The sequence below is a fragment of the Melozone crissalis genome, unplaced genomic scaffold (genome assembly GCF_028551555.1).
Source record: "Melozone crissalis strain CALT ecotype California unplaced genomic scaffold, PUWL_Pcris_2 ptg000005l_1, whole genome shotgun sequence".
In the NCBI taxonomy this organism is placed as follows: domain Eukaryota; kingdom Metazoa; phylum Chordata; class Aves; order Passeriformes; family Passerellidae; genus Melozone; species Melozone crissalis.
Genome location: NW_026535783.1, coordinates 50,099,949 through 50,115,007, shown reverse-complemented (window position 1 = coordinate 50,115,007; position 15,059 = coordinate 50,099,949). Strand labels below are relative to the sequence as shown.

Sequence of the window (15,059 nt, the reverse complement as noted above, 5' to 3'; positions counted from 1 at the left end):
AGATTATTATAATATGACTGAAAACTAAATTGCAGGTGTTGTGTCTCATTCCAAATTTTTTCCATGCAAAAAGTATATAAGTAACATTCCCATGCCTTTTACTTTCCACTGACATTGAAGAAATGGAAGTCTCAACTCGTGCCAAAATGATCTGTCACCCCAAGCCCTTGACCTGGCCAACTGATGAAGGCATGTTACAGATGCATGGAGTGCAAAGACTGGAAATATTGCACATCTCAAGTAGTGTAAGCTGGCTGTGGTCCAGCTTACACCAGCTGCTGATTAGCTCCATAAATGTCTTAGAGCAGTAACAGTTGGAGGAATTATGGTTTGCATTTACTAAACACCAATGAGGGCTACCTAACTAGGCATGCTTTGCTTGCATTTGCGGACAGGAGATTGATTACATCGAGGATTTTTAAAATTCCTCTTTCTTTAGCTGTTCTTCAAAGAAATCATTACATGCCACTGTCAAAGCAGCAACCAGAATGACAAATTCATTAAAATCCACTTCATTATCCTTATTGGAGTCCAGGTCATTCATAATTTTATCGACCAGGAGGGGGTCCTTTTGGCCCTAGAGAGAAAGAAAAGTGACTTAGCTGTGGAGGTCTTGAAAGCGCAATTCTGACACGCCTGGCACCACTGCTATGTTACAAGGCTGGTGTTATTAAATAAAAGGCTGCATTAAATATGCACTTGAACAGTAATACATCTCTAGTCACTGCAACATCAGAAACTAAAGAGAGTGCAGCCCTTAAAAAGGTATACAGGCTCTTAATAAGGACTGAAATGAGTCAAACAGATTTTAAGAGATACTAAACATGGATCTCTTTTGCCAAGGTGGATCTGTAAAGTGCATTTCTCTGTATCATCCCTTGACAAACACTACTTAGATTTCCAACAGAATACTCATAAATTGTGATATTATATATCCATTCACCAAATTCAGAAGAACTCTGGTCAGCAAAAAACCATCCTATTCAGTGGGAGTAAGAACATTGAATCTCATAATAATAAATCAATAGCCAAGATTAAAAGAAAATCCAATTCAAGGAAATGAATGCAATGTAAAGAAAATCCTTCTGGGATAAGGTCCACAATAATTTTTATAATTAAGAGGATACATAAAACCATTATTTTTAAAGCTTTGATTCCAGAAAAGCATCTATGCTGTGTAATGTAGAACACAACAAACATGCAAAGAGATATTCAAATCAGCAGCTTATCATTGAAAGGATTTCCTTAGCACCTCTCTGCAGGACACACAAGATCAGTACTGTGTGGCCAGTGTGCACAACCTACTTTCCTGTCTCATGACAACTGGTTGCTGCATTTAAGTCTTCAATGGATTTATTTATGCCTTATTATTAAAAACAAACAAACTAACAAATTGACCATTATTTAGCATTGATCTTGCTACTGCTCCTAGGCTGGCCTAGCCCTCCCACTCAAAAGCACTGTGGAGTTTGCAGAGCACCAGTACCCTTCTCTGCTGCCAGTGGTACATAGGAGGGTACTGATCACCCTCTGAAAACATATTTCTCAAACGGGACATTTGACATCATATTCTTCTGTACAGCTCCACAAAGAACTGTTATCTGAGAGACTGTGACAGGATGGACCTTGCACAAGGAGGTGCTATCCCTATCCAAGAACTTGGATAGCTGCTTAACCCACTCATGACACTCAGGAGGTTCAAAAGCTGCATCTTACTGAAAGGAAGTCAGTGAGCTCACTGGTGAGGAGCTCCTTGAGTTCTCCTTTACTGAGCTTGTTCCTGTCTCCTTCTTTGCCCGAGTAGTGATGGAAAATCCTGATCAAGGTGTCCATTGCATCTTCCAGTGGAGTGGTCATAGCAGTGAGCAGGAGAGCTGTGGGGCAAAGATATGGTCACTGACATTGCCCAGGAGTCAAACCAAAGGCCAGTCTCTGGGAAGGGAAGGAGGGCCAGATGAAGACAGAGATTGTTAGGCTAAGAGTCAGGCTTTCAGTTGATCCATCCTGTTGGCTGTGTGTGAGCAAGGATGGACTGTAATAAAAAAACCCCATGGTCCTGAACTCCTAAGCAATTGCTTCAAAAAGGTAAATGGAAAGAAAGGATTTTTATTTAAGAAAACAAGCTACTGTGTATCCATTTTATAAAGCTGCTGTAAAAGGAAAACTTTTGCGCCTATACCTGAAAATACAGGAAAAATGAAGGCATACTTTCTTTCCTGATAATTTAAAAATTTTCTCAAGAAAATGTCTTCAAAAAGTCCCATCTGGGAAAGTAAAAGTGCATTTACGTAGAAAGCTCCACACCAGTTTAAAGGTGGTCAGAGGAAGATCACTCGTAACAAGAATAAGTACCATCTGTCAATTTATTCAGTCATATTTGCTTGGGCTGAGCCTTTTTCCTATAAATTGCCTGCAGTAAACAGATGTGAGCTGATCATCCCCAAGGTTTGCTTCATTGAGCATACAGTAAGAAGGTACACAGGGAAGCAACATAAAAAAACCAGATGGAAATGCAATTACTTGCAAAGTAGTGGATTCCAAAAGTAACTGAAAGTAGAAATCAAGAATAAGTGAAACATGTTGAATGAGCCCCAGAGAAAGATTAAAAAGCCAGAATGCACTTCAGAGTAGGACTGGAGTCCTAAACAATATCATAATGCAGAGGTTAAGACTTACCTGCTTTACAGGCTAGCAGAGGTGTACGCAAGAAAATACCCAGATCACAGAAGGTGATGGTCACCTTCCTTTCAAAACCCATGCACAGGCTCTTGTTTATCAGGCTGAGAGGGTGGATTACACAAATAGAGACAGACGTATAATTGTCACAGGGATGACAGGTCTTCTGTTTCCCTCTGCATTTGCCTACTCTGTTCAATAAAAGCCTCTTGCTCTAACTGGGTCACTAAAATATTCACCAGACAGAGTAAAGACTGCATTTGGAACACATGGGATAATTTTTATCATTTGACATTTTACAAATATGCTCATTCAGGGCCTTGAAGGTCAAAATTAGAAAATGCTAACAATCACCAAGTCGATATAAAACAACTTTCCACCATTTTTAAAAGAACACTTTCTAATCTGTCTTTCAGCATTTCTACAGTATAACTGCCTCAGCTGGCAGCCAGAGTTCAAAGGTGCCTGGGTACCTGGAGGTAGGTGTGCCTGTGAGATTGCCACATATCCCTTGAGACATCTACTTTAATTGTCAGATATCTCCGTACACCTAAAACATTATCTCTTGACGAATTAAATTCTTGCTGTAGTCCCCAGGAGGAAATCAGGGAACCAGTATCAGTGGAAAGTGTACCTGGAATTGCAGTGTACATTGAACAACAGTCTGGCTGCATTCTTACAGTCCTGCACAAAAACTGCAGCCTAGTATTCTTTCCCTGAATAAATGACCTGGCCCCAGAAGGGCAATAAGTATCTTCTGCCCAAACTTCAGGAACTTCTTGATGGCTGAGGGATACAGGAAACAGCTTCACTGTGGTAGGGTGCACCACTCCAAATAACAAATGACCAGGGTTTTTATGACAGACACACAAAACAGAAAGCTGCTTGTGAGTTTGCCTGAGGGTTTAGTTTCCCTTAATAGAGCCTTGTACCAGCTGCACACACTCGTCCAGCAAGCACAACTGTGCAGACGAACAGTGGAGCTGCAGCTCCTTCTTTGTTTCATTCCAGCCAGAGGGAAAGGGAATTAGTTGGGCATTGTTTTTAGCTCTGAAATCCTCCAAGCACTCCTAATTTTGACTACTACTATATATCTCAGTCCACACCCCTGCCTGCCTCCTGTGCCTTCAGACGTGTTTCTTCTGCCTGTGCTATTGTGACAAGACTCCACAACCTGGGGGTCTTGTGTGGGCCTCTGGGGAAAAAGGGAGGGAAGAAGAGGGGGTGGAACACATGGAAATACTGGATCCCAGTGATAAGGGAAGTGACCATGTGTAAAGTTTCATTTCCAAAATACGCAGGCCCCTCTGGCTAGGGGTTCCTGTGTGCAGGGCATACACCTGCAACTGCCATCCCTGTGGCCAGGAGTACTCACCAGGGAAGGGCAAGCCAGCACACAGGGAATTGTTATAAAAGGTTAAGGTAGAAACCAGAGGAACAAGAGGAACATATCTCTCCTGCAGTCAGAGGAAAGTGAAGGAGGAGAGCTGCTCTCTGTACCTCTTCTGTATTTGGGGAAAGCTCATGGGTGCGATTTTGTGCAGGAGTTGTCCTTGTGCTTCTGTCCTCCTATAAACACTGGGATCTAGCTGGATCATATAGAGCATATGAGAGAAGAAGATGAGTGATATCAGGCACAGCATATCTCTCCCACTCAGTTCTGGGAATCCTCTGTGTCTGCAGATGAGAAGAAAAAGCACGGAGCTCCTAATGTAGCTACAGCCACATGGTTCTCTCTTGCCTGTGATTCACTAATGATTATAACTATTGCTCAGAAATATTATACAGATAAACATCAAAATACTTGGTTGTTTTTTGTTGTTGGGTTTATGTGGGTTTTTGCCATTTATTCAACAGCAACTTCACCCACGCCCAGAAGAAAAACCACAGCTGACTCAATATATAAGCATGAAATCCCTCTGTTTGTCTATATATTATTACACTGATCCTCTGGCTAATGAATATTGCAAATTAATTATCTAAGCAGAGCCTACAGGAGGTACAACTTCCAGGAAGCAGGTGTAAACTTTCAGAGTTGCCATCCTTAGGACAGAAGAAAGAAAGGGTTTCCTCTATTATCTCCAGAACATCAGCTCAATAATTTATACAGTGATATAATATGTGCAGATTCTTTCTACAGGTACTTTCACTCCAGCTAATTGTGCAAGGAACCTTCTTTTCCACCCATTAGTGGGTGACATACACAGGGAGCAGCTGCAGTGAGCTTGCTTTTCAAGGGGTCCACACAGTTTGCTGTGACCAGTCCTTTCCTCCCTGGCTAGCAAAATCCTGCCAGTGGCTCCAGTGACAGCAGATGTCTCACAACTTCTATGAAGGCAAGTCCCAGCACTGTATACTCAAAATTCATGATTATCAATCAATCAATCAATCAATCAATCAATCAACTGTTTCATACTCCTCATCCAACATCCCAGAACAATCTGGTTTAGTATGATAACCAGTTGGCACTGAAGATAACTAAATTCAGCACAGCCTGTAAAGCAATTCAGTATCAGGCCAAGACCTGACTGTGTCAGCAAACACCACTCTCCCATCAGTTCTCACCTTGCACTCTGGTTTCCAGCAGGTTAAGCACAGGAGCAGCACCAGATGTGGCTGATAGAGAATGTAGGACTGCCTGTAGACATGGTGAAGGATAGTGTCTTCCTCATTCATGCCTTAACTTTGTCCATCAGAGCCTGCCAAATGTGTTGGTGGGAAAGAACCTCTGGAGATGCTTAGTTCCACTGCCTCCTCAAAGCTGGATAATCTTCAGCATTAGACTAGACAGACACAGTTTTGTTAGGTAAATATTAAAAACCTCCAAGGATGGAGATTTCACAAGTTCTTGGGTAACCTGCTTAGGTGTTGCACTATCTCCCTGTGAAAGATGACTGCCCTAACATCCAGTCTGAGCATCCCAAAGTACAGTGGTGAGCACTGGCCCTTTTTGCACCACCTACCACTACCACAAATACTTTGACCTTGTAAATGACCTTCAAATAGTCTTGACTCTTCACTTAAACTCAAAAATAAATTTGGAAGCAGTCTATCTATCTAGCAGTCTACCCTGACTCACCCAATCTATTTCCATGTTTCACTGTCCCTTTCATGTTACGTCCTTGACCCTTACATACTCTCCCAATGAGTGTTTCAACATTAAAGAGTGCCTTGTGGAAGTGCTTGTGAGTGTCAGAAGGCGAAGAGGCAGTCTCCACCTGGCCTAGCACAGCCTTGTAGTCTACAAGGCTGAATTCTGTATGCCATGTTTTCTCAAGCAAGTGATAGACCTAGGCTTACACAATGAGTCAGTCACTGTGACTTCCAGAAGATCATCAGAGGGATGGGGTACCTCTCATGTGAGGACAAGCTCAGTGACCTGAGGCTATTCAGCCTGGAGAAGAGAAAGCCCTGGGGTGATCTAGTTGTGGCCTTCCAGTAGCCAAAGGGAGCTGATAAGAAGGCTGGAGAAGGGCTTGTAAAAGAGCATGTAGTGACTGGACAAGGGGTAATGGCAGCAAATGGACAGAGAGTTGGTTTACATTTGATAAAAGGAACACATTCTTTTCTGAGAGGGTGGTGAGGCACTGGCACAGGTTGCCCAAGGAAGTTGTGGATGCCCCATGCCGGGGAGTCTTCAAGGCCAGGCTGGATGGAGCTCTGGGAAACCTGGTCTATTGAAAGGTGCCCCTGGACACTGCAGATTAGCTGGAACCAGGTGATCCTTAAGGTGATCCTTCCAAACCAAAGTTTTCTGTGATTCTATGATTTCACTGGAAGCTGTTGAGAGAAAGGAAGGTTGTTCCTTGCCCTGTAATTCTGAAAAAGGACCCAACATGCAGGACTGATTCCCCTTATTTTAGTTAGGGTAATAAAAACATGCACCCAGCTAGGAGGGTCTATGGTACTGTTCCTCCCCTCCCACTTGGAGATGGGACAGTCAGATCATAGGCAGAAAATCTTATTACTCTTTTTGAGGCCACTCAAAAGCCATAGTAAAATACTACTCAGCTTAAGAGTGAGAATCTTGTTCTTAGGGCATTTAGCTTTCAACATTTGTCAGAATGCATGTGGGGAACATTTTCTCAAAAGTAATTATTGCACTGGGAAAGGCAAGTCAGCCTCCCACCCATATACTGTCATTATTTATTTTTCCCAAACTCACACAGCTCTTGGTATGCACATATTTTGAATCAGTGTTGTAGTCCCAAAGTGGGAAAAGGGTGAAATGGGAGGCAAAACTGCAAGGTTCATAAGGACATTTATACTACACAACAAAAATCCTGTATTGGATTAGAGCCTAGATTAGACTAGAGTTTATTAAATAGATTAAAGAGTTTATGAGACTTACATTTGAGTTAGAAGTTCTTGTTAAATTATAATGAGCATTTTTTCATTTAAGGAGGGTTAGCATTTTCATTGGTGGTTTGTTGCCACATCTGGGTGGCTTATTGATCTATTCATTTACATAAGAAATGTCTCCCTCCCCTGTAGGTTCCAGCTGACATCTTCAAAGTTGTTTAAACTGCTGTGATCCCATAGGCAACAGAACAGCAAACAATAGTTAAATGTCTTGCTAGTAGCTTTTACCACCTAGATTTGGTAATTTACTCTAGGTATCTTTTTTAATGGGTTACACTTCAAGGGCTGCCTAACTGAAGTGTGTCCTTATACTCTCGGTTGAATCCTGTTTTGAACAAGTTACACACCTCTTTTCCAAATACATAAGTGACTTTTTCACTGAACTGTCAAGATCATTGGATCCTGCTTGTTCCCATAGTTGTCATTCCTCTTGTGATATCCACTTAGCACAGAAATTGTGGCATTGTCAGTATTTGAGGTACTGACTTCAGGTACCACATATTGCTTTCTTCTCCTCCTCATAGAAAATTGTTCACCATTTCCTACCTCTGTGAGCAACCATCCGTTATTAGCCTGTGAAGGCAACATCTACTGTATATGAGTGCACTGTGCTGTATATGAATATGTAAAATATGTAGAAAACTTTAATTAACCCTGAATTGGAGTTTAGAAGTATTTCTGGCTACAATTCTTTCTTCCTTCAGAGGCACTTCTTATGCCTCTGAAGTAGAGAGATCTGTCCAGCTGTGTATCAGCCAAGAAATTTATGAATTTAACGTTGTCTATCTACGCCCAGGAAGGATGCCAAAATAGTGTAAAATATCTTGGTGTAGATGGAGAATCTGAGCCAGTTGTGCCCAGGTAGTGGCAGAGGGTCCCGTTACAGAGCAGCTTGGTAATGAGAGATCACACACCCAGTGCCAGCTGGCTGTTGCAGCTCACATTACAGCTTGGCAATACATCACCATCTGAACAAAACCAGGATACTCTTTCTCCTTGCATTAGATCTGCTGATCAGTAGGGCAAACCCATCCCTTGGAGATATGGTGGCTCTGACTGGCTCACGTTTTTTCTAATTCATGCCAACATGCAGCAGTCTTCAGTCTGATTCACTCCAATGTCTGGCTCCCTCCACAAGGGTTTTGCAGCTAGGCCCAGGTAATGTTTCATAATTATTGGGATCTTTCCTTGCAGGCAGTGGTCCTGTGTCCCAGGATGGTGAGCAAGGCACCTAGTAAGTTGTAGTGGTAACAAAATCTTGCACGGATTTTCCATAGTCTTAGGTGGGTTGTTGAATTATTCCTGCCTCACTTCCTCCTTCCTGGTTTCCAAGAATTCATACAGCAGCTGCTGCTTTGGGAATAGGACTCCAGGGCCTTGTGAGAGTACCTTTCTCTTGCCAAGGAGCATCTCTGAGCAGTGAGGGCTCCTGCCCCATGTAACTATGCAATGCTACATGTGCCTGGCCATGCCATGGTGTGTGGGGTGGCCACCATAGCTCCAGATGCAGAGATCACTGCATTTTTCCATCTTCTCTACCCACCCTGTGAGCTCAAGTGGGCCCATTTACAGATGACTGGCAAATAAATTCACACCTTCTTCATCACCAGTGCCAAGCTAAATAGTAAAAATGCAACAGGAAAAAAAGCACTCCAGATCAACTTGATTCAGTTTTTCTGGGCACTACTAATGTTAAATCAATATAGAAAAATGAGGAAAATATAGTGTTCTCTTAATTTGTGTGTAAATAAAAAGTAGGAATATTCCTTTGGTCTGGAGCTGCCCCTTAGTGTCCTGCTGAAGAACTGCTTCTTCCAGACCTCAAGCTAGCAACAAATGCCAAAGCTGTGGCAACCAAGGAAGAGGAACCCCCTCCTGTCTGCTCCAAGGTACACACAGATGTTTCACTACTGCTTTAAGCCCAGTACAGGGGTCAGCATTGTCAACAGCACACCAGTCAAGAAGCAATATCATTAAAAATTGGAAAAGAGGAAAGAAATAACCATTGCTCACAGCCCTGTTAGTAGAGCTATAAACTCTGCAGAGAATTTAAGTACTTAATATAGGTCAGTGTTAAAATAATGGTATTTAAGCTCATGCTTTGCTGAAGTCAGGCTTTGTATTCCACTATTGGCCCTTAACAACTCATCCCAAATTTATCAGCTGCAGAGGGAAAAAGAAAGTTCAGAAGCACTTAAGGTTAATGCTCCTCTTTGAAGAGTAAATGCAGGAAAAGTCTAGAGTAGTGTAATGTTGACCAGAAACGTTACAGGAGCATTCTGCAAACAGCCACAGACTCTTGTCCAAGTGCAATGGGATCAAGAAACCTCAAGAGGCCATCGAGAATCAGTAGATGGTGAGGATATAAAAAGAAGGCTTTAAAAAAAGGTAAGGACTTGGCTGAAAGTGTAAATATTTTGCACATGTTTTCACTGTGGTGGAGCTTGAAGAGGTTCCCAGAGGATAGAGAAAGAGATATGTTGAAGCATCTGTCCCAGTTGAAGTGAAGGTAGAAGATGTGATAGGACAGATCCTCAAAACAAGAGGTAACAAGCCAGGACAGGATGGAATCCAGCCTAGACTTCTAGAACTTGAGGTAGATGAACAATGGGAGCCTCTGGCTCAGGAACACAGCAAGGAAAACTGACTGGTACTATGCCAAGTGCTACCCAGAGAGCCAGTGAACATCAGGTCTGCTGTCATATTGGACAAAGAGGTAGAGACCCACCTGAAAACCAGAAGGGTGGGAACACGACTAAACACAGTACACTGGGGAAAAGTAAAGAACAGTCACAATGCAAATCTGCTGGCACTCCCTGAAGGAGTTTGTGATGACTGACCTCCCTGATGACTGCCCACATTGTTCCCAGAAAGCATTTCTCACTCTTAAGGCTGCCATGGGATACAATGAAAAGAATCACACAGGAGATGTCTAACTGGAAGATAGGTAATAATAAATTATTGGGTTTTGCAAGGGAGCAGAACAAGCAATGGGGTCTCACAGGCACATGTTCTGGAGGCAGTGCTAATCAATATGGCCATTGATCATTTCAGAAGGGGAAGGAGAATGAATGGATACTTTTTTTGTTGATACAAGCTAAAGTTCTGCTGTGAAGGATGCAAGAGAACCTCATGAAATGAAGTGATATAATGTCAGATAAATTCAACACAGATTAAACACAAAGTGTCATGGGTACATTTTAAGCTCATATTTGGCTATAAGAATTAATGAGAGAGATCTTGAGGTTACTGCAAGTGAACTTGTTGGTTCAGTAAGAACCTGAAAACAAACAGGGCTAGGAAAGAAATGGAACACAAAAAACCAGAAGTGTTTTTATGCCACTGAGTTCAAGGGAAGGCCATTTATTCAACATCATGGCAGTCTTCCCATCTTCATCTTCCTCTCAGTACAGCAGAATTATAAGAACAGCAAAGAAACAGCTTCTATGTTAGAAAGAGCTAAATATGCAAGACATCTTGGCCTGCAGAAGTATATAACTGGGAATGTCCAAGAATTATGTGTATTGAACAGCAGCACAGAGAAGGTAAGAAGTAATTATTCATTGTGCTTACAGTACTCCCTGGATGTTATTACAGCTATTAGAGCTGCAGTTGCTCTGAGGGATCTGCTCCAGAAAAGTGAATTTCTGATAGTACTAGGAAAGAAGCTGGACCAACCCTACAGGGGCAATGCATGTATCAGCAGAAGCCAGCTTGAGCATTAGAGGCTGATGTGAATTAGGAGTCAGAGGTAGTTAATGTACAATTGATTTAATTGTCTTTAAAAGACAAGGAAATAAGTTGGTTGTTCCTGGTTTAACGAGCACCATAAATATTGAGCCCAGAGATATTTTGCACGCATGTGAAAATCAAGAACAGCTGAGATGGTAGAAGTAACGGAGAAAGTCAACAGGCATAATTTCCTCTTCACACCTTTGAATGTGGGGCTGCATGTTTTCTCTCCATTTGGAGGAGAAATTGATAATACACTATAGTGTGTAGATACTCTCCAATATACCAGCAAGATGCACCACCCCTTCTGTAGTGCCTCCATCCCTCCCCTTGCAGGGCAGTAGCAGGAGCTCCTGGCTCCCAAAGCCTGGGAGGTACCACATGCTAGCCATACCTCATGCAAGCTGTACCTGGCCAGTCAGGGAGCTCCTTCATGTCAAACAATGTGATGGTCCCTGGGCTTCCTGTTGGTCTCCCAGCTCACACCCTGGCCACACACTGCCAGTCTCATACCACAGCCCTGTGCCACCTGGCATGTCTGGTGCCAAGAGGCTAGGTATAAGCCCAGCATGGTGACACAGAATGCACTTGCACTTGTGTCTCTCTGGAAACCACACAAACATATTCTCAAGCCTTGCCAGCACTTGCTGGGTACTGCTGTTCTGATTCCTCTGTCACTTCTCTTTGCTGTTTTTATCCTTGCTTCTGCACGTCCCATGAATAATACTTGAAGCATTTCAGCCCCTGCATTTGCAAAGGGCTCCCCTGGCTCTAGTGGCCTTCATCGCATCTCAGTCTGCAGCATGAGTTTCTTACAAGGTTGTGCATCATTTCCCATCATCCTGCTACAGGAAGCCTCTTTTCTGTAGGTGATCAGTTAGCTCACATTCAAGTCTGCTACATTAGATTCAGAAAATTAGCATTAATGGAAAAAAAATTAACGTTTCAGCAAACACCTTCAGTGCATAAAACCAAAGACACAGATGTTGGAAGCGACAAAGCAAACACAGGTGATTGCAGAACTATTACGCAATCAATACACATCATGGTTAAAATATATCATCAAAATTTGGAAAAAGAGGGAAATAAAATCACCAAAGTGAGTTAAAATGGGTGAGTAAGACTTTTGAAGGATAGAATGCCTACAAAGCAATTACACTGAAATGTGCATTGCCTATGTCCCACTAAAATAAGACATCATGTCTGCTGTAGGAAACAGAGCAGTCATCCACAAATCCTTTGCTCTATTGCCTTCTAAAAGGATGTTATGTTTTATTGCTCTTGTTCTATTTCCCAAGTACTTCTATAACAAAGCCTTAAAAAAGCTTAAGTTACATTCACAGCCTCCTCCTCATCTCCTCCCTGCCATGCTGAACAGTATTACACCTTTTATCAAAATGTCTTCTCTTTACTTCAAAGAGTGACATAACACTGTTTAAACTCTTTCGGAATCACAGGACATTGTACAGGTTGCATTCAAACTCTGTGATTGCAGTAAGTTTTCTATATCTGTTATACCTGAGAGTTTAATAATATTAATATTGTACCTTCTAAGAAGCATATATCACCCTGAACAGAAATTCCTTCATAATCAGATTCATATGAATTTCTGTTAATTGCTTTTCAGATATTTGAAAATATAAGAGTCCCTGAGCTGTGAAAAGGAGAATGTCAGTGACTAATATGATGTGCAACATTTTAAAGTTTTTACTTTTACTTTCCCTGCAAGTATTTTTTTGCCTTTTTTTTTTTTTTTTTTGCAGTGATTTTAGTGTGACATTAGATTTTACCTGTATGGAAAATCTTTTCTAAACTAACTCTTTTGCCTTCATTTAAAGGTTTTTTTAAAGTTCATTGTCACTCAGTTATTTCCAGTGAAAGCAGGACAATACACTGACACATATGCAGCGACTGGTGTTAAATGAGGTTTTAGGTGTACTTTTGATGACACAAAGCACTACCATTAGTGAATTAAAAAGCTTGATGATATCACCATCCCTACTTGTTCTCTTGTTCTAGAATATTCTGGTTTCTTCGGGTAATTGGCAAATATAAGAGGCTGGTGGGTTTGCAGGAGCAAGTTTATGCTACTGTCCTCTTTCTATTGTGTTGAGTTGGATATTTAAATATCTTCCTTTTGGTACAAAAGTGAAAGTATCCTTATTTTCAGATAAAAAGAAGCAATATCAAATAACGGAGGCTATTAAGACTCCTTGGAGGCATACTCTGACAGAAGTATGTCAGAAACTAGTATTATATCATTAGTGACCACTGCCTTAATTGTACAGCCCTCTAATTATGGTACCTTCATTAATTGCACATGCTGTAACTTCCAGTGGTCATTGAAAAATAACAGGCACTGATGTCTTTTATTGTAGGGACTATCCATGTAAAATTATGCCACTCATGGAACTTTCAAACAAATGACAGATGTTGCCGATCTGTGGAAAGTTCCTAAATGATATAACAAATTATGTGGGTTTTTTTTGTCAGGCAACTGAGCCCAGGCATTCCCCATTCTTCATGTTACTGTCAAGAAAAGTCTGCAGTAAAATGAAAGGCAGATGCTCTGATTTCCTCTAATGATGCAATCCCACTAGTGGGACAGGTCCAGCACTCTCAGTTGTACCTGACTCACCTGACACAATAGGCTGCAGCTCAAGAAACGCATCCCAGCCCACTTTCTGCCTGTGATATCAAACAGACAAGGACTTGCAGCATCTTGCAAGAGTATTACAATTCCTCACTGAGGAATCACAGAATCACTAGGTTGGAAGAGACTCTTAAGATCATTGAGTACAACCCATGCCCTAACACCTCAACTAAACCATGGCAGCAAGTGCCACATCTTTTTTTAAACAAATCCAGGGACGGTGACTCCACCACCATTCCAGTACTTTATCACGCTTTCCATAAAAAACTTTTTCCTAATATCCAACCTATATTGGATAGATGGCAAAAATTAGGTGCATATCAAGCTCTGCTTTTGCTCAAAGATTGATTTCTTACTTTAGAAGTACATTTTTTTTCTTGAGTCCAGTCTTGTGAAGCAGCCTCAGCCACCACTCTCAGCAACACGAAGTTACTTGTAACTACAATGGCCATATGCATTAAGTCAAAAGCAGAAGTTGCAGGTGAAGCAACATTTCCTCAATGGAAAGCTTCACATGGGCTCAGATGATCTGGAAATAAAGACAGAAATCCACTATCACTGACAATAAACTTCTGCTTGTCATACTATTCCAAAAATCTGGAGATTAAAAGACTTAGACAGAAACACCTCTTCTTGCTCAGATAAGCTTATGCTTTGAAGATTTGGTTTTAGCAGTGTTTCAAATCAAAGAAAAAACAAAGGAGATTGAAAGATATTGTGAGAATATTCTGCTTTGAAAGTTACACTCCAGGAGCCCCATATCTCCCCAGCAATCTGCTTCCCTGATCCCAAACCTAGCAGGGATATTTAATATCATCTGTTAAGTCCTTCTCTTCTCTTACATCAGATATGTATGTGTATTTTGAAATGCGGAATTACAAAATAAAGCATAGCACACGGAAACCGGATTGTCTTTCATGCTTGTTTGTTAAAGAGTGTGCAACAACAATTGGAAACAGAAGAGGGAGCCGTTAATCACAGTATCAGCTCTGTTTGCCGATACTCGGAAAGTTAAAGCATGATCCCGTATATAACATTCTTTCCCCAGATGATCGACGAAGTCGTCAGCTACTTCCTGAACATCACCGACCTCCTTGGGCTTGGATTGACAGCTTGGCTGGCGTGTGACACGTAGCTCTCCCCCTTCGCTGAGAAGCTGTGGTCCTGCACCTTGCCCTGTCCCTTTTGTCTGCCCAGACGGCGCCATTTCCCAGCACTGGGAGCCTCCTGGAGCTAGGAGGCTGCTATGCAACAGTGTGGGTGTGATCTCAGTGGAGGGCTGTCTACTCCCCGGAAACACCAAGAGCCAAAGACCTTGCATCTCTGACTTTAGTGCAATGGCTTCGGCTCCTCGTGGGGAAGGTGGGTGCGCTGGGAGGGAGGAAAGAGGCTGCCAGGCAAGATGAACTACCTTCTGCAGGCGTCTGCCTACTCATTTAGGATACTTGGATACCAAAGTAGAGATGTGTGTCTTGAGATCACTTCTAATTACAAACTGTGAGGAACTCTCTCTTTGAAAAAAGAATTAATTGCTCAGCAAAGAGGCACCATGAGTTCATGCTAAGGGAAACTGTGCATCAGCTGGCATAAGATGTGTGCTATGTGCACACTTGGTGACACCACTACCTGAACTGGA

General features: G+C 42.0%; 1 protein-coding gene across 1 annotated transcript; it reads right to left on the bottom strand.

The window, feature by feature from the left end:
- Positions 1 to 418: 418 nt before the first annotated feature.
- S100Z (S100 calcium binding protein Z) lies at positions 419 to 14,630 on the bottom strand. Its single transcript, XM_054289577.1, has 5 exons — positions 14,427 to 14,630; positions 9,708 to 9,766; positions 2,677 to 2,780; positions 1,717 to 1,874; positions 419 to 577 (listed from the first exon to the last, which is right to left on the bottom strand). The coding sequence occupies exons 1-5, from the start codon at positions 14,628 to 14,630 to the stop codon at positions 419 to 421; spliced, it is 684 nt and encodes a 227-aa protein (XP_054145552.1).
- Positions 14,631 to 15,059: the final 429 nt, after the last annotated feature.

Coding starts and splice junctions, on each gene's coding strand:
- S100Z (XM_054289577.1), bottom strand. CDS start 14,630: ATGGCGCCGTCTGGGCAGACAAAAGGGACAGGGCAAGGTGCAGGACCA. Junction 2,781..9,707: donor GATGTTCACTGGCTCTCTGG/GTAGCACTTGGC, acceptor CCACCCTCTCAG/CCTGATAAACAAGAGCCTGT. Junction 1,875..2,676: donor TCTGCTAGCCTGTAAAGCAG/GTAAGTCTTAAC, acceptor TTTGCCCCACAG/CTCTCCTGCTCACTGCTATG.